The sequence below is a fragment of the Micromys minutus genome (assembly GCF_963924665.1).
Source record: "Micromys minutus genome assembly, chromosome: 6".
NCBI classification, from domain to species: domain Eukaryota; kingdom Metazoa; phylum Chordata; class Mammalia; order Rodentia; family Muridae; genus Micromys; species Micromys minutus.
In genome coordinates, this window is record NC_137975.1 from 30,234,227 (window position 1) to 30,255,007 (window position 20,781).

Consider the following 20,781-nt stretch of genomic DNA (forward strand, 5'->3'; position numbering starts at 1 on the left):
TCTTCATTTGAAAATAATATGGGGAGCCTTCTGCTACATTCTTTCTGCTAGGACAGACTGCTAGCTAGTCTGCTCCCTGGAAAATACCACATCCTGATTTATCCCAGGAGATCCACTGCACACAGAGCAACTGACAGTGCAGCCTGAAGATTCTCTGCACACAGGGCAACTGAGCAACTGATCACCAGTTTGTCTGCTCCCCTGAAGACACCACAGCTTGAAGGCTTCCCAGGAGTTCCTCTGTACACAACTGGGAAACCAACAGCACAGTCTGAAGACTTCCCAAGGGCTCTGTGGGATGTAGGCAAACTGACCCAATAGACTGAATGTCTACCTGGAGTTCTGCTGCACAAAGGGAAACAGAAACCCTAGTTCATAGTCCACCCCCACATCCTGGGGAACAGCTGCACACAGGACAACAACTTGACTGTTCCTCTGAAAATTCAACAGTCTGAAGGCCTCTCAGGAGATCTACTACAATCAGGGTAACAGATCAGCAACATTTATGTCCCTCTAAAGACCCTTCAGTTGGAAGGCCCCACAGAAGATCTACTTGAAGCAACCCAGGGACAAAAAAATAAAAGACAGACTCCAGACAGAGTCACTCAGACCAGCAAACACCACAGATAACCAGATGGCAAGTGCAAGACCATAAGCAACAGAAGCCAAAATTTGTAGGCATCAGCATGAACCCAGTTCTCCCAGCACAGAAAGCCTTGGATACACCAACACAACTGAAAATCAGGAAGCTGATCTACAATACTATCTCAGAAAGAAAGAAAGAGTCTTTTATGGAGGATATAAATAACTCACTGAAAGAAATACAGGAAATAACAGGTAAACAGATAGAAGCCTTTAAAAAGGAAACAAATAAATCCCTTAATGAAATACAGGAAAACACAATCAAACAGGTGAAGGAATTGAATAAAGCAGTTCAAGACCTAAAAGTGGAAATAGAAACAATAAAGAAAACACAAATGAAGGCAAACATGGAAATGAAAAACCTAGGAAAGAGATCAGGAATTACAGATATAAGTAACACCAATCGAATACAAGAGATAGAAGAGAGAATATCAAGTGGAGAAGATATGTAAGAAGAGATGAACACAGTTGTTAAAGAAAATTCAAAACATAAAATAACCCCTAGTCCAAAACATTCAGGAAATTCAGGACACAATGAAAACAATAATTGTAATAGAAGAGAACGAAGATTCCCAACTCACAGGACCTGAAAACATCTTCAACAAAATCATAGATGAAAACTTCCCCAACCTAAAAAAAGAGATGGTCATGAAGATATGAGAAGCATATAGAACACCAAGAAATGGGACCAGAAAATAAAATCCTCTTATCAGATAATAATCAAAACACTAAAGACACAGAAAAAAGAAAGAATATTAAAAGCTGCAAGCCAAGTAACATACAAAGGTAGACCTATCAGAATTACAGCAGACTTCTCAACAGACACTATGAAAACCAGAAGAGCCTGGTCAGTGGTCATGCAGACTCTAAGAGAACACAAATGCCAGCCCATGCTATTATACCCAGAAAAGCTCTCAATTAGCATAGATGGAGAAACCAAAATATTCCAGGCCAAACAAAATTCTAACAGTATTTATCTAATAATCCAGTTCTACAGATGCTCTTAGAAGGAAAACTTCAACACAAGGAAGGTACCTACACCAAAGAAAAGACACGATATTAAGCATTTCACAACAAAACCAAGAGGAGAAAACCACAAGCACATAAAGCTACCTATAAAAACAAACATAACTGGAACAAACAGTAAACTATTCTTAATATCTCTCAATAGTAATGGACTCAACTCACCCATAAAAGACATAGGCTGATAGACTGGATACTCAAAATAAACCCAGCATTTTGATGCACACAAGAACACACCTCAATAGCAAAGACAGGCCCCATTTCAGAGTAAAAAGATGAAAAAAGGTCTTTCAAGCAAATAGTCCCAAGAATCAAGCTGGAGTTGCCATCCTAATATCTAATAAAATAGACTTTTAACCAAAAGTTATCAAGTGTGATAAGGAAGAACACTTACTATTCATCAAAGGGAAAACCAACCAAGAGAAAGTCTCAGTTCTGAACATCTATGCCACAAATGCAAAGGCACCCACATTAATAAAATAAACTTTACTAAAGCTCAAAACACACATTTAACCCCACACAATAATAGTGGGAGACTTCAACACCCCACTTTTACCAATGGATAGGTCATTAAAGCAGAATCTAAACAGAGACACAATGAAACCAATAGAGATTATAAACCAAATGGATTTAAAAGATATCTACTGAACATTTTACCCTAAAACATCTTCTCTTCAGCACCTCATGGTACCTTATCCAAAATTGACCATATAATTGTCCACAAAACAACCCTCAACTGGTACAAAAAGATTAAAATAATCTAATGCATCCTATGAGATCACCATGGACTAAGACTGATCTTCAATAACAACAAAAAGCCCACATACACATGTAAATTATGTAACCCTCTACTCAGTGATAACATGGCCATGGAAGAAATAAAGAAATTAAAGAATTCCTGGAATTTAATGAAAATGTTGACACATCATACCCAAACTTATGGGACACAATGAAAGCAGTACTGAGAGGAAAATTTATAGCACTAAGTCTTCTGGCAAAGAGACTGGAGAGACTTTACACTAGCAACTTAACAGCATCCCTGAGAGCTATAGAACAAAAAGAAACAAACTTATCCAAGAGAAGTAAAGGCAGGAAATAGTCAAAATTGGGGCTGAAATCAACCAAGTAGAAACAAAGAGAATAATTTAAAAAATCAACAAAACCAAAAGATTGATCTTTGAGAGAATCAACTAAGGTCCCAGAGGCAGTATCCAAATTCACAAAACAAGAAATGAAAGGGGAGACATAACAACAGAAACAAAGAAAATTAAAGAAAAAAATCATCAGATCATACTACAAATCCTATACTCAACAAAATTGGATAATCTAGATGAAATGAATGGTTTTCTAGAAAGATAACATATAGCAAAGTTAAATCAAGAGCAGGCAAACTATCTAAACAAATCCATATCCCATAAGGAAATAGAAGTAATTAAAACACTCCCAACCAAAAAAAAAAAAAAAAAAAAAAAAAAAGACCAGAGCCAGACAGATTTAGTACAGAATTCTATCAGACCTTCAAAGAAGATCTAATAGCAATATTCTTCAAACCATTCCATAAAATAGAAACAGAAGGAGCACTGTGTAATTTATTTTATGAATCCACAATAACTCTGCTTCTTAAACCACACAAGGACCCAAACAAGAGAGAGAGAGAGAGAGAGAGAGAGAGAGAGAGAGAGAGAGAGAGAGAGAGAGAGAGAGAGAGAGAACTTCAGACCAATCTTGTTTATGAATATTAATTCAAAAATACTCAATAAAAATTTTTCAAAACAAATCTAACAATACAGCAAAACCACCATTCACTAAGATCAGGTGCACTCATCCCAGGGATGTAAGGTTGGGTCAATATATTAACATTTATTAATATAATCCACTATATAAACAAACTCAAAGGAAAAAAAACCCCACAAGATCCTCTCCTTAGATGCAGAAAAAGCATTTGACAAAATACAACAGCCCTTCATGTTAAAAGTATTGAAGAGATCAAAATTCAAGGCTCATACCTAAACATAATAAAAGCAATTTACTGCAAACCAACAGCCAATATCAAATTAAATGGAGAAATACTTGAAGCAATCCTCTTAAAATCGGGGACCAAATAAAGATGCCTACTCTCCCCATATCTATTCAGTATAGTACTTGAAGTGCTAGCTAGAACAATAAGACAACAAAAAGACATCAATGGATACAAATTGGCAAAGAAGAAATAAAGGTGTCACTATTTGCAAATGATATAATAGTATAAATAAGCGACCCCAAAAATTCTACCAGAGATCTTTTCTAGCTGATAAACAATTTCAGCACAGTGGCTGGATATAAAATTAACTCGTGCGGGGGAAAGAGGGGCTGCTGGAGAGATGGCGCAGTGGTTAAAAGCACTAACTGCTCTTCCAGAGGTCCTGAGTTCAATTCCCAGCAACCACATGGTGGCTCTCAACCATCTGTAATGGGATTGGATGCCCTCTTTCTATATCTGAGGAAAGCCACGATGTACTTATATAAATAAAATAAATCTTTAAAAAATTAAATTAACTCAAATAAATCAATAGACTTCCTTTATATAAATGATAAACAAGCCGAGAAAGAAATTACAGAAACTACTCCTTTCATAATAGCCACAAATAATATAAACTATAGTGGGGTAACTTTAACCAAACAAGTGAAAGATTGTAGGACAATAACTTCAAGTCTCTCAAGAAAGAAATTGAAGAAGATCTCAGAAATGGTCATGAATTTGCAGAATTAACATAGTAAAAATAGCCATTTTACCAAAGGCAATCTACAGTTCAATGTAATCCCCATTTAAATTCCAACACAATTCTTCAAAGACATGGAAAAATGAATTCTAAAATTCATCTGGAAAGGAAAAAAGACCCAGAATAGTAAAAACAATTCTTTTTTAAAAATATTTATTCATTTTTTTACACAAGTACACTGTAGATGTCTTCAGACACACCAGAAAAGGGCATCAGATCTCATTTAAGGTGGTTGTGAGCCACCATGTGGTTGCTGGGATCTAAATTCAGGACCTTTGGAAAAGCGGTCAGTGCTCTTAACCACCAAGCCATCTTTCCAGCCTGTGAAAACAATTCTTAACAATAAAAGGATGGCTGGGGAATCATCATCTCTGACCTCAAGCTCTACTACAGAGCAGCAATGACAAAAACTGCATGATATGTACAGAGACAGACTGGCTGATCAATGAAATAGAATTGAAGACCCATAAATAAAACCACAAACTTGATCATTGACAAAGAAGCCAAAAATATACAATGGAAAAAGAAGCATCTTTAATAACTGGTGCTAGTCTAACTGGCAATCTGCATGCAGAAAAATGAAAATAAACCCATATTTGTCACCCTGCACAAAGCTCAAGTTCAAGTGGCTCAAGGGCCTCAACATAAAACTAGATGCACTCAATCTAATATAACAGAAAGAGAGAAAGAGTCTTGAACTCATTGGAATAGGGGGAAATTTTCTAAATAGAACTCCAGTGGCTCACACTATAAGATCAAGAATTGATAAATGGGACCTCATGAAACTGGAAAGCTTCTGAGAGTCAAAGAACATAGTCAATGAGACAAATCAGCAACCTATAGATTGGGGAAAAAAAAACTTCACTAACCTCACATCTGATAGAGGGCTAATATCTAAAATATACAAAAAACTCAAGAAGCTAACCACCAAAAACAAACAAGCCAACAACAAAACAAAACAAAAAACTAAAAATGTAATTAAAAAAATGAGGTATAGAAGTAAACTGAGAACTCACAACAGAGGAATTTTGAATGGCTGAGAAGCGCCTAAATAAATGTACAAAGTCCTTAGTTAACAGAGACTTGCAAGTCAAAATGACCCGGAGATTCCACCTTACACCAATGAGAATGACTAAGATCAAAACTACATGTTGGTGAGGATGTGGAGAAAGAGGAACACTTCTCCATTGCTGGTGGGATTGCAAACTGTTACAGCCACTCTGGAAATCAATACTGAGGTTTCTCAAACATTGGAAATAGATCTATCTGAAGACCCAGCAACAACACTATTGGGAATATTTGCAAAAGATATCCCACCATGCCCCAGGGGCATGTGTTCCATTATGTTCATAACGGCCTTGTTTGTGATAACCAGAAGCTGGAAACAACCCAGATGTCCCACAGTGGAAGGTTGAATACAGAAAATGCAGTTCACTTACATAATGGAATACTACTCAGCTATTAAGAATGAGGACATTCTGCATTTTGTAGATAAATGGATGGAACTAGAAAATAACAGACCCAAAAGACATACATGGTATATACTCACTAATATGTGGATATTAGCACAAAAAAAAAAAAGTACAGAATACCCAAGATACAGTCTACAGAACTCAAAAAGTTCAACAAGCTGAAGGGTTCAAGTGAGGACACCTTATTCCCACTTGGGAGGGAAAAGAAAGCAGTCACAAGTGAAAGAGGGACCTGGGAGGGAAAGGAGACAAGCAGGTGAGAGAAGGGAAACATGACCAGGTATTGGGTAGGGAAAAAGAACTGAAGCCCTAAGGGCCAGCAGGAAGAATAGAAACAGGCAACCTTAGGCAGTAGGAGATTGGAGGGATCCTCCAAAAAGTACCAGAGACCTGGGAGATGAGAGACTCTCAGGACTCAAAGGGAGGAATCTTAGATGAAATGCCCTACAGTGGGAAGAGGGATCTTGTAGAGCCTGCGCTAGCAGAAAGACAGGGCATAAAGTGAGGGATAGGTTTGCCATTCCACATAATTGTTCCTGTCTGAAAACAACTTCGAGGATGGGAATGGAGAGGAGCTTGAGGAAAAGGAGGTCCAGCGACAGGCCCAATATGGGATCCAGCTCAAGGGAAGGCCCAAGGCCTGAGAGTATTACTGAGTATGGATCACCCACAAAAAGGGACCTAACATGACTACCCTCAACAAGCAGCTGAAAGAGTCAGATGCAGATATTTGCACCCAACCAATCAACAGAAGCTGCTGACTCCTGTGGTTGAATTAGCATAAAGCTGGAAGAAGCTGAGGAGGTGGAAGACCTTGTAGGAGAACCAGCAGTCTAAATTAACCTGGAATCCCAAGATCTCTTAGACACTGGGGCATCAACCAGGCAGCATACACCAGCTAATATGAGGCCACAATACATATACAGCAGTGGACTGTTGAGTCTGGGTTTAATCAGAGAAGATGCACTCAACCCTTAAGAGACTGGAGGTCCCAGGGAGTTTAGAGGTCTTGTGGGGTGAGGTTTGGGAGTGAGGACATCCTCATGATGACAGGAGAGCGGGGAGGAGGTGTGGGATGTGAAACAGTCAGAGCGTGGACCAGGGACGGAATAAGATCTGGAGTATGAAGAAAAGATTAAATAAAAAAAAGGAAAAAATAAAATAAGACAAGTAAACTCTTAAAAAAAGAAAATATGAGGAAATAAAAAATATATATGACTGTAATGTCTAAATAATCACACATGAAATATATGTAAATGAAATATTTACATATCCCAAATATATATTAATTACCTTTACAAAACAAATGTTATCTTCTTTGAAAGATATAAATAATTTTATCATAAGCTTTGAATTAAGCCTATTCATTTAAACGCATTCAGAATAATGCTCAGCGGAGAAAAGAGTAACAGTGCTTCGTCATATGTTACAGGCTGTAAGGCATAAATCACAGATTCCCATGAGCCATATAATAATATAAATAATCATCCAGTTTGAACTTCGGGAACTCCCCCATGCCTAGGAGAACACCAGTTGATGGTCAAACGTGGCCTGGGTCTGTTCTGAAGTTTAAGGAGTTGTAAGAGTGAGGATGATACATACAGAAAGAGTTCAAAACATTTAAATTCAGAATATTTAAGCAGCATCAAATAAATCTCCATGCTGGCAGCATTCCATGGAGAAGCTGCCACAAGGAATCCAGAAAACACGTAAACACACAAACAAACAAAACACCGGAAAAATAGAGTAAGTGTTGTGGTAAAAATGAAGTCATTTAATACCCAGATACAAGACATAGAACCTTTAAATTCTTGAGACTTTATAGCACTAGAGCTGAGAAGGTATCAACCCTCTAAGCTCTTTTGTCTGCCTCCCTGTCAGTAACCCCTAGATTTGACTTGCCATTTTCTGCCTGGGCTACTCTTACCATCCTTCATGGCCAGTTCTCACATTCCCTTGCCCCATGGTGTCTTCTCCCCTCTCTTCACTCTCTGCTCTCTTTCCTCATTATGACACCCAACCCTGGGAACTGAAGCACTGCCTAAGTCTCTTCTGCCCAGCAACAGGCTGTAGGCATCTTTTTTCAACCAACCATTATAAATTAAGGAGCAAGGTTATATCTTCTTCCTGGGGCAACCAGATCTTGGAGAGACAGTATTTAGCTTTACAATACAAAGCAACAGACCAAACCTCAACGGGTAAGACTAGAAAATATTTTTATTTCTATAATTATTGGGTTTATATAGATTAATCTTTTAATTACTTCATGATTACTTTAGGAGAAAATATAGAGTTGAAGTCAAGTATCACAACAGGCAGTAGCTAGCTGAAAGTATAGCCATATGTAGAATCGAATTAACAAATTATCTGCATGGAAAGGTTACTGGTGCCATCCACAGCTGCTTTTACGAGCGGCAGTGCGTAGTTTGTTAATGACACGGTTGCTTGTCTGGAACTGGTCTCTGTCCAAAGCAATGTGAACTGTACTGGGAGAATGACTCATAAACTCAGCCTCATTATCACCCTGCTCTTTCCGATTGGCCAGAATTCAGCTATGTAAAAGTTTCATTGAATTTTGAATCCAGTGAAAAGAGTCATTCATCTGGAAATTGCTATGGCAATGCGAAGAACCAACGAGCCTATGATAACAAGGTCAGCAGAGGCCACACACCGGCCACTCCCATTTTCGCAGATTCCACTCACAAGGCTGAGGCATCAGTTAAATTTGTGAGCATTCTTAAGCTCAGAGTAGCATAAAGATGAAATAGATACTTGATTATCTGAGACCATTTTTTCTTTAAACAAGTTCCCCCAAATCTTGGGAAGATGATATTTGTAATTGTCTCCATTCTGGGCGATTTCTTGCTAACAGTGTCAGGCTGCACGTGTCGGCCCGCACAAGTCCTGGTCATTTATTTTGGCTTTTGTGAGCTTACATGTTGCTTTGGGATCCCCAGGCTAGGGAGGAAGGAAGGAGATCTGCCATGCCAGGAGAAGGGGAGGAAAGATGGCACTCCTGAGAAAGTGTGGAATAGAGTATAGCCACCATGTGGGAGCTGGGGAAGAGTGGCCCTAAGAGGACTGCCCAGCTGGGTCCAGGGCAGCAAAGATGGAATATAGATTTTAGCCCGTAATAACTTGAGAATATTGGAGAGAGGTGGATTAGCTACGTAGAGGGTAGGAAGTGGCCTAGCCATTGAGCTGTTAAGACATATCAAAATATAAAGGCTGTGTGTGTGTGTGTGTGTGTGTGTGTGTGTGTATCTTTCTTTCGGGAACCCAGAACATTGGGGTAGTGAGGAACACGGTGCTGCTGAGGCAGGGATCAATTTAAATATTTTATTGTGTGCTGCTACAAGCTAGTTTTTGTTATGTACCCTAATGAAGAAAATATAAATTTCACAACTTTAGAAACTGAGGGTCTTCTATCCAATACATTTCAAAATGAGATTTTTGGTCTCAACTACTTGACCTCACCTGTTTTAATGTGTACATCAGTAGACTAGGAAGTGATTAGTGAAGTTTGGTTATTTAGCAATTAACCCATCTTGAATCTAAGGACAAGCAATCTTGGCTCCATTTCCCACAACCATGAACAAACCCCATGTTTCTTATAACCAGCCAGTGATCTCATAGCAAAGCATAGAAGATCAAACAAAAAGACTAGTTTGCAGTTTAATATTCGACATAGAACAAAACAGGTAAGATCAATGTAAGTACCAAAAGTAAAGCTAACTCTAGTGTAACAGAGCAGTTGTGTAAAGGGGCGGGGGTGTCCATTTGATAAAAGAACAAGACTGGCTTTCTCAGAAACTTCCTAAGAATCAGCAAGAAAACCGAAAAGACAATAGAACATCCTTGCCGTCCTTACCCACTCAATAGCAAACTTCAAGATTATAAGATCATAAAGAGTAATCATTGAAAATCACTAAAGATGAAGAAAGCAAGAAACTCTGGAGAAAAAAAATCTGGCCTGCTTACAATGAGTGTATGAAAAGACAAATTAAAAGGAGTTCTTCATTTCTGTGGGAAGTGATGGGAGGCTTGTATGAAGGAAATCTCACTATACACCAAAGAGAAAATGACTTGACTATGAAGAAGCAAGAACTCCTCTTTCACTGCATTATCTTCCTGCAAACTTAGAATTTTAAAGCCCAAGTGGCTATTCCACAGTGAATTGCATCAGGCTTCTCTGATCTTTTGAGAAAATTCAATTATTTCTTAATAATAGCACTAAGGTTGGATAAATCAGACCATGTCCTATCTTCATAGACCCTATTTATCCCTTAGGAAACACTCTTTATAAGGACTTTATTCAAATTCAGATACTTAATAATTGCTAGCTTCCACAAGATCGGGTGCTTCTTAAGCTTCTTTTATCTTGTTCACATAATTTCAATAATAGTTTTCTCAGTTACATTCCTGTTATATTCACTGGGCATGCTCTGAATATAAATTAAAATACTTCACATCAATCTAGACATAGGAGCTGCATAAAGAAGATTGCATTTTTTTTCTCCAAAGTTATAACAGAATAATGAAAAGGAGACACAAACTGTCATGTAATTGAAGGCTGCTTTAATCTGGTAGCTTCTTAAAAGCCTCAAATAGCAAGCTAATATCAAGACCCCAACAGTTATTAGAATGTGTTCCTGTTATTTAATATAGCTATAAAATAATGGGCCACAGGAGAGTCCCACACCAATAAGATTCTCGCTTAATATGTCAGAGCAAAATGAGAAGGCCTTACTTGAATTATTAAAATGTACCCGGCCATATACGTCTGAATAACCTTTGCAAAATTCTGGAACAGATATCACAACAGTAAATATGATAGATTCTTGAAGGCCCAGCTCAGAGAATGGCTACCTACCTACCAACTGAGGAACAGAAAGTAAATGTCCCATGTGGAAGTCTGCTCTAACATCCCTCACATTGCACATCCTTGACTATGAGAACAGAAAGAGAATAGGGTGCTAAGAATGAACAGCATCTGTCTGACAATGAGTCAAGGTCCAACTCTACAGAAGAGGTTTCATCTGGAGCCAATAGCTCCTTCCCCTTAAATCTAAGAGGATCAATTTCAAAGTGTGAATGACAACTAATATAATCCTAAGTTTTTAACTAATAAGGTACTGATTACTAAGCTTTCCTGTATGCTTGTGATATTCTGAGCTGAGGGTATACTATTACTGCGTGGGAACAGTACATGTCCGTTGAGAAGACAGATTCTAGACCTTTAGCAGAAAGATCAAAACAGTTAAGGCCCAGCTTCACTATAAAGTGAGTTTAGGACCATTTTGGAACTTAACAAAACCTTGCTCAAACTTAAAAACTTGAAAGGAGTGAGGAAGAAATTAGTGGGAGAGCGCCTGCTTAGCACTTACGGGATGCTTAGATTTGATCTCTAGTATCATACGAAAAGGAAATTAGTGTTAAATTTAATTTATTGGGTACGTGGTGACACATACCTGCAATCCCAGTCCTGGGGCGGCTGAGTCTAGAGGCCTCAAGTAGGAGGCTAGCCTGATCTATATGTGATCAAGCAGACCAAAGACACTGACTGAAACTCTGTGGCCCCCATGTAGTGTAAACTAATGTTCTGAGTACAAAGGCAATATTGTTACATTCTGCTAACAAATATAACACAGATAAAAGGCCACTGGTCTGCTTAAAAGCTCAATAAAATGAAGTTTCAAATTTATTATTCTGAACTAAAAAACAAAACAAAACAACAACAGCAAAAAACAAAGTCTTGCTGAAGAATAAATGAAGTAGTTACAAATATTGGTTTAGAGCCTATTGGTAAAGAAAAATGAAAGAGTGTATGTTCCTATGCATGTTCACTTTTAAATAGTTACATGTATGAGAGGTTACATATTTGAGTGCTAAGAACCCTCTAGAAAATTCAATAAATATTGCACAAAATGACAAAGCTCTTTGCTACAAGCATCCCCTAAAATGGCTTCATTTCTCATTTTATGTCTCCTTTTTGTTATTTTGGTTTTTTTTAACCCCCCTCCTCCCACAGTATATATCAAGGTAAGGCACCTCTCACCTTCTGTCTGCTTCTTGGATCCCATTATAAGTTGGGAAAAGAACAAGTAAGATTAAAATTCAAACTCTTTATCCAACACATCTCTGGATTTTTTTTCCTCTGTGTGCTTTATGGCGAGCATTTTACTGTTTGTTTGAAGTTTGGCCTGGCTTTTCTGGCTGTCCCAGCTGTCGAGCAAGAGTACCTGCTTGTTTCGTCACCTAATCTCGGCTGTTTGTTCAGCTGTAAAACACCATATCAGTGAGAGCCTCAGCGCTGCTGCAGCGACACAACACGACCCAGATTACCCACCCCTGTGCTAATGCCAGCGGCTTCACACAAAGACGGCTTGCTCTTTACCGTGCTGATATTCAGACGCAGGAGACACAAATCACACGGCCCCTCTGACAGGCACACACTCTCCTTGTCTTCTTAAATGAGTACAACAGCTGAGGCCCTTCATAAACACACAGCTGGGGCCATTCTCCCTGATTCTCCAGACTGCCACATACATGACAAGATTATCAGAGGCGGGGGCATCATTCTTGTTCATATTTGGGGAAGTTTGTAAAAATGATGTCTTTATTCATAAGACAGAAGCATGCAACTATGCAGCTATTTCTCTAGAGGTGGGACAAAAAAAAAAAGTACAGTTTTAACCGTTCTTCTTTGGGAAGCATTGAGTCTGTCTTTCTGATTCCAAGAACAAGTGTTGCTGTACAGACTTATTTACATGTGGAAACAAAGACATTGCATATGAAAATACGAGCCAAGATAACTTACTCGTATCATCTCTATAAGGAAGGCCAACTATTAAGTGCCAAAACGGCTTCCCAAGTGTGCAAATACAACTAAAAATTAACTTTTCTTTGTGGCCCTTTCGTTTAGTTTCATGCTCTCCAGTCAACAGATAAAGCAGCCTGAGAACCTAACTACTCACCGTAAATCCTGAAACCCGGACGCAAAGTACTGTGTTAACCACAGAGCACTAGGAGAAACAAACACACCCTTTCTTGAAACTCTATGCAAGACACGTAATAAGCCAGGAAGAGTGACAGGGTTCGGTAGCTGGGGAGGGCTTACTCTTTATGCAGATGAGCAGTGAGGAACTGAGGTACAGCATGAGAAGGGAGGCCGTTTCCTCGAGCTTCATGGTCTTACTAGAGATAGCCCTCTGAAGAGCTGCTGAAGCTATCCCTGTTGGGCTCCTGACTCTTGTGTGCTTCAAAGAGGAGCAGGTGCCTCAGAGAGCCAGGATGCTCTTCCACCCCTCCCAGAGCCCCTCCACAGACATAGATTCCAAAAGCACCTCTGTTTCATAGCATCTTACAGACACAGGAAGACCGGTAACCAGTCAAACATGGAGCAGATTTTTCCAGCCGGGATTGGATTCATGACCCCCACCCCCCACCCCACCCCCTCGCAGGCTTTGCCTACGAGTTTCCTTCGGTGAACAAAGCCTCCTGGAAAGGCTTTATTTTACGATAGGGTCTTTGCCCGCTCTTAATAGAGAAATTAATTTCTTGTGACAGTCTTGGCATATGATTATTCGGATGTGGCTACTTTCAAAGAAACATTCTTGCTGTATATTACATCCTTTTTCAAGACCGTTTACAGATAAGTAAAATTTTCTGTTTCTAAACCCTACAATGACAGTTAAGTAGTACTTTTGCTTTTGATAGGGTAGAAAAATCCCAAGAAAAAATAAGCTACCACATAAAATTAGCTAGAACTATAGAGACTTGGGGATAGTGTTGTTTTCAATTGTTTACACTTTGCTCATGAAATTACATCCTCTAGGATTTCTTGATTTTTTAAAACATCATTAACTTATGTAAATTAATAGGTGCAAAAGAAATCCTTTAGCTAAAAAATAAAATGCGGAATTCGGTGATTGGCATTTCTGCTAGTACATGTCCATGCTTTATATATATATATATATATATATATATATATATATATATATATATATATATATATATATATATAAAGCTGTATATATATGTGTGTGTGTGTGTGTGTGTGTGTCTATGTATGTATATGTATATATATATATATATATATATATATATATATATATATATATATATATATATAATGCTGCCTACGTGGCTTAAAATGACTGATTCTGGGTAAATCTTCATAGTTCAGTTAGATGAAGGTTTCATATTTTCTACCCTTATATAAGAAGTCCATGATATATATTACAAAAAAGGAATATATGCATTTGGAATTTCATATTCCACATTAGGTGTGTTAGAAAAACCCAGGTAACCTGTAGTACAAAAGAATTTTCCATGGAACCTGAACCAGGTGAGACATTTCTCTATATTCTAATGCTGCCTTGTATTCCAGGCAGAGAGTTGAGGACAGGCCAGACTTGAACTTCAATATTATTTTTTTTATAAAGTAACACCTGTGTTTTTGTTTTATAGACATCCTTCTCCATCGCCTTCTGATTGCTTAATAAAGAGCTGATCATCCAGTTAGCTGGGCAGAAGAGAAAAGAGTGGGGCATTAAAAATAAAAGCTAAAGAATTGCATTATACCCCTCAAACTCTCCACCTCCTCATATCTGCCCTTCACAATTGCAGTCTTACCCCTAAAATAAACGCACGGGCACGCACGCACACACACACACACACACACACACACCCCAAAACAAAGGATAGAAACCATCTTGTCATGGAAGCTGTAACGTGTCACAGTGTGTCCTTCAGTCCCTCTGTCCACACATCTTCACTTGCAAATGTTCATTGCAGTGAGACCCTGACACTATTCGAGGTCTCGGGCTTCTGTCACACCATCAATATTGGATCCTCACTGGTACTGCTCCTGATTATCCTCTTGCTGCCCTGTGTCAGGGAGATACTGCAGCAGGACAGGCCCCTGCACACTCCCCAACAGTTCACAGATGATGTAGATTTTCGGGGAGGGGCGGGCCAACTCAAAGCCCTGCAGCAGGGCTTGGGTCATAGCTGAGCTGGTGAGTCTCTGGCTGGCTCTCCCTTAGCAGCACAAGGGAAAAACTCTCCAGCACTGCTCTGGCCACACAATGCCTCCGTCAGCAGGGGGCGCTATCAGCTCTCTTGCTCTGATGCTTATCCACACCCACACCTCCAAACTAGCCCCACTGTCATGTCCAGTTGAGGCATACAATGTGCTCTTTCTGGGCCAGCTCTTTCTCTCACACCCTCAGGGCTAGCTCACGTGTATCTCCACAATCAGGGCCAGCTCTGTCAACCACTGTAGGTGGTGAGGGTCTGGGGAGGGCAATGCCACCCCCTGCCACCTCCCAGTAGATTAAAGGGCTAGTACTCCTTTGCTCTTGCACCCAGGGTCGGCTCACCTGTGCCCCATGACCTCCGCTGTCAGCACAATGTGGTGTCGTGACAAGTGGCAGGCCTTAGTTGTCTACTGCCTGCCCATGTGGCATGGCAGAAGCAGACCTATGGAAGTCTTCCCACCTCTGCAGATGGAGCTGTGGAGGTCACTCTGTCCTCGCCCGTGTTTCATGCCATCGTGGTTGACAGATCTCTGGGTGTCTTCCTCTTCTCCTGTTGCCAAGCTTAATTTTTAGCAATGATTTCTCTGATCCCTCGCAGAAAATTTTATTTGCTAGAACAGAACTGACCCATTTAAAATTTTAGTTTTGTGTCAGGACCTATATCTGTAGTCTAAAATACCAGACACTGAGGTTGCCCATGAGTTCAAGACTAGATTGGGCAACAGAGCAAGATTTTACATGTATGTTATATATATATATATATATATATATATATATATATATATATATATATATATATATATATATATATTTCTACAACACTTATGGTAGTCAATATTTTTAAAGATTTTTTCCTACTTACCATAATAATTTAATTTAGAAATTTTAATTCAAAATGATTTCAAGTTACACAAGTATTTTTGCTGCTTGTGGTTGTTTTGAGATGAGTCTCCCTATGTTGTCTAGACTGAGCTTGAACTTCTGAACCTTGGCTGAAGCATCTTGAGTAATGGGGTTTACAGAGATGAAATACTATGCCTGGCTTTGCAAAAATATTATATATTTCTTGCTCTAACATCTGCAGTTGGCCATTTGGAAAAGTAAGATGTAGAGTAAGCAACATTATACTCTGATTTTGTAATTGCAATTTTCACAAAGTCTACATTATTTATTTTTATAATAATAACTATTATTATTATTAATATTATTATTAAGTGAACTGTCATCATTCTATGTCTCTAGGTCTTTTCTAAGAATTTCATATGTGAAATCCATATGTCAGACTAGGCCTTTCAGTACTATATTACTTTTTAATCACCTCATTTTTTTATGGGTCTGTTTAGAGTGTTGACATCTTCTTGGTTTAATTACGGCATTTTAGCTGCCTCTAGAAAATTCATTATTTATATTTTCCAGCTTAATGGAATTCAGGGTTTCAATTCCCTTATGCCTTATACTCTTGAATTTCTTTGGTATCTGTGATAATGTTACCTTGTTGATTTCTATTCTGTTAATTTAGGTTCTTTCTTTTTGTTAGTTGGGCCAAAGGTCTGTCTTTTTTTTTTTTTTTTTTTTTTTTTTTTAATCTTTTCAAAGAACCAGATTTTAGATTTTTTAGATTTTTTGTATTGTTTTCTGCTCCAATTTCTATTATTTCTTAAACTAATTTTAAGTTTGTTTTGTTTTTCTTCTTCTGACTTTTTGACTTGTATCATTAAACCACGTGTTTGGTTACCTTCTGATTCTTTTAATGTGGACATGTAGAGCTATAAATTACCCTTATGGAATGCTTTGAATGTTTCTAGGAGGGTTTGCTGTATTTAGTGCTTGTAAAATCAAGGATATTGGAGGGGAATCCACGACAACTAAGTCACTGAAACAACACGATCCCCAACACGACTGTATCTTATACCCACGGGCAGGTATGCGTCTTCAGTCCTCAGCAAGGAAATTTCTTTTGGCAAGGGATAGAGACCAATACAGAAAACCAAAACCTATCAAAATGCAGCTTCAAAGCAGAGTCCTAACCATACCTCTACAGAACACCCCCACACCTAAGGCAGAGAGAACACTGCAGAAGGGGGCAGACAATTGTGAGAGCCAGAGCTCACGGAGTTTACTGAGATTATATTTCCCCTTTTTATCTAGTAAGAATTATCTTGCTTTACTTAGAAAAAGACAAGAACAACAACAGAGATTCTATTTCCTATTACCATCAGAAGCTACACCTGCAAAGTCTCACCAACATGTCTGCCCAAATGTGATCTGAACAAGGATGACATAAGCAAGGACACCACACTGAACACGGAGAACTGGATGAGGCCTCCACCCTACACAAAACACTAGAAGCAACTGAGTAAATCTGGAAGTGGGAAGAGCTCAGCAGTTGTTCGGTGCCAGATGCTCAAGCCTGAAAGCATACATACAAGTAACAGGCTATGAACTCCAAAGGCTGTATTTGGAATATATAGGCATAAACAAATACATATATGCATACAATAACAATTCATGAAATTGCAGGCTATGAATTTGAAGGAGAATTAGGTGGGTAACATGGAAGGATTTGGTGGGAGGAAATACACAATCTCAAAAATAAACAACAACACAAAACAGTAAGGTGTAGGTTCAGATAAAATTTCCCATCTACCTAGGCGGGAAAAAATCTAAGGTGAATGAGCAAAACTAATTGATAAGTATGCAAGAACTATTCTAAGAAAATACTTCAGTTCCTAGTTCATATTGCTTTGGTAAAAAATGTCTAAGCCTGCAGTTCCTTGGAGACTGCAGCTGAACATCTGGATAATGTAGAAGATTGACAGGCCGATGAGCCTTACGTTCTCCAAAGTAAGCATTATGCTCAAGTAATGAAGGTGCACTGAATTATGAACTCTTTCTTATAATCACTAATGCTCATTTCCAATGAGCATATAAGTAATTGAGTCACATTAATGCTTAGTAAGTATTTTCTTGGGCTAGAATCACATTTAAAACAGAGTTCTTAGATTATAAATGACAAGTTTCTTTAAGAAAATTAAAAAAAAAATCCATCTGAGAACACTTAAGGCCCAATACAACAGAAATAATTCAGTAGACCACGTTTAAATAGGATGGAACAATTGGGGCTCAGAGCCCAAACACTACTAAGAATTACATAGACTTTCATGGAGATCATGCCATTAGAATATGTTAATTACAGTCATTTTTCCTGTCACATTCCAAGGGGAGCAAGTCAGAGTGTCCAACTCCGGGAAAGGCAGCGTTGTCTTGAAGTACAATTCAGAAACAACTACAAGAAAAAAGTTATAACTCCTCAAAGGGGTTAATATGCTCTTGTCACACCTTTGTGACGTTGGCGGCAGTTGGTGCTGAGACTCACAAACTGCCAATGTCAATGTGAAGAGATTAGGGAACTGAGGGACGCTCAGCCTTAATTGGAACATCTACATCACAACATCCAGTGCTCCGGGAGCGTAGCAGACGAGGAACCAGAAGGAAATAAGAGCTTGAGTTTGAAGAGAGACACACTGAAAAACATCATCTTTTAGATATGGCATGGCTCTCCTGAACTCACTGAGTAACGATTGCTGCACAAGATTGGATAGCTAGCCATTGCATCATGCATAGAGCGGAGGCTCATGGGACTCCATACGAAAGATTATCACAAAGGCAATTTTAATAAAGGCATTCAGGACCTAAGAATGAGCCAAATATATTAATACGTTCATGGAGTAAGCAAGTAAATTGGAATAACCTTGACTCTGAAGGACATGTTGAAGGCATATTTGGAACTGGATGGCAAAGCAGCTTTTATTATAGGAGAGCCAATGTCAGAACATTTGGAGAGTCAGCACAGTACCATAGGAGGGAAAGCGTGATGCCTAATCTTACGTTTGAACTTAACATAGCTAAAGGAGATCCACATGAGTGGTGATGTGTTACTTCATCTTGTCTCCGGGAGATTTCTTCTAGTTGAGACTGACACTTGAGTGGGTAGAACTAGTTGGAGGGGATTTCTACCAGTATGGGTAAGTGTCACTGGATACATTAAGAACCTGCCACCTGCCACACTTCAGATCCCTGATATTTTAGTATTTGGAGAATCACTAATTTAAGCTCACCTTTAGTTTCATAATCAGTTTGAAATTAGTCTGGGATATTTGATAACATATCTCAAAAAACAATCAAAATAAATAAACAATATTAAAAAGAATGTGCCATACACTCACACATATACACATACTCTTGAACACATACATACATACTCATACACATGCATAAACATCCAAACATACATATAAACACTAATACACACATATATACACTCATTTACATTCATGTGAAGAAATGGTAGGTTTGTTACTTTTGAGCTGTGCACCACCATCTTCTAGTGCCTTTGAACACTGGTGCTCCTAGTTCTCAAACTTTGATTTAGACCTAATTATATCATGTTCCTTGTTCCTCCATCTTAAAGAATACAGTGTGTAGATTTTTGATCTTTCAAATCCCACCAGACAATTTTGAATTCCCATCGCATGTACACATGCACTCACACACTTGTACACATATTTTCATACTTGGTATCTTACTCTGAAAAACAGTAATACATAGTCATTTATTAGAATTGATCAGGTACAGGAAATGGGGTTATCAAAATAATAGACCCTGCAGGCATCCAGGGTAAATTGGGGTTTACAGACTAGATATTAGTCTCTGCTAATGGCCAACACTAAACAACCACCTGTTAAAAAGCTGCAAGTGTTTTATACTTATATTTTAAATATTTAAGAATTTTAAATAGAATAGTATTGTCTGGCATTTGCATTTCTGTGTTCACAAGAAAGCTTTACTGGGAAGATGTCATGTCCATTTGCACCTTGGTTGTCTGCAGCTGCACTCACATGACAATGACGGAGCTGAGTATTTGTAACGGACTATGTGAGCCATGAAGCTTAAGCCATTGATTATAGAGAACTTTGTAGATGTTTGCTGATTATTGGTCTAGGATGTAAATGAGCTGTGGACAGACAAGACACTGTGTGTGTGTGTGTGTGTGTGTGTGTGTGTGTGTGTGTGTGTGTGTGTGTGAGTATGAGTGTGTGTGTGTGTGTGTGTGTATGTGTGTGTGTGTGAGTGTGTGTGTGTGTGTGAGTGTGTGTGTATGTGTGTGTGCATGTTTGTATGTGTAGAGACTTTATCTGCTGTGTCATCTCACCAGCCCATTGATCACGTTCCTTAAACAAGGTCATGTACGTCTACTATGACAAATCAAAGAAGTATCATTACCCCTATTACAATAAAGATGAAAAAATTTTACAGTGTTTGTTGTATACTCAAATCGCTCTAAGTATTATAGATAACAGCTCATTTGGACTCTTACTTTATTTTAGAGACACTAAATGACTTGTGTCTAATTTCAGAGTTTATGACTAGTCTGTGATGAAAGTCAGCTAGTTTGCATACAGAATTCACGTCCATAATCACTGCACTTCACTATCTCTAGAAGCACAACGAAAACAATAAAACACAAAAATCAGCATTTTGCTTAAATTTGGATTTTTAAATAACTTTAAAAATATATAACTTAATAACTATGACAATGGGTGTATATTAATAAAAAGTATTTGGAGCTTCAATATAGAGAGAACAGTTACTGAGTAAGCCAAATGGAGGGCAAATAGAATTCAACTCAGCTAAAAACATGAAAGCAGATCAGTGGCTTTCAAAACAAGGTATGTTAGGAAACCTCATGGAAAGGAAATCATAACTAACACACACACACACACACACACACACACACACACATACACACACACACACACAAACACACACATACACATACAG

General features: G+C 38.5%; 1 protein-coding gene across 1 annotated transcript in view; it reads right to left on the reverse strand.

Moving 5' to 3' along the window:
* Positions 1-13,086, reverse strand: part of CRB1 (crumbs cell polarity complex component 1) — a gene marked incomplete at both ends in the record, with an annotated part of 173,204 nt that extends 160,118 nt beyond the window's left edge. The window contains one exon of the mRNA XM_080918159.1: positions 13,017-13,086. Within this exon, the coding sequence (XP_080774285.1) occupies positions 13,017-13,086 (70 nt within the window). The remainder of the gene's footprint in view (positions 1-13,016) is intronic.
* Between the last annotated feature and the right edge of the window lie 7,695 nt (positions 13,087-20,781).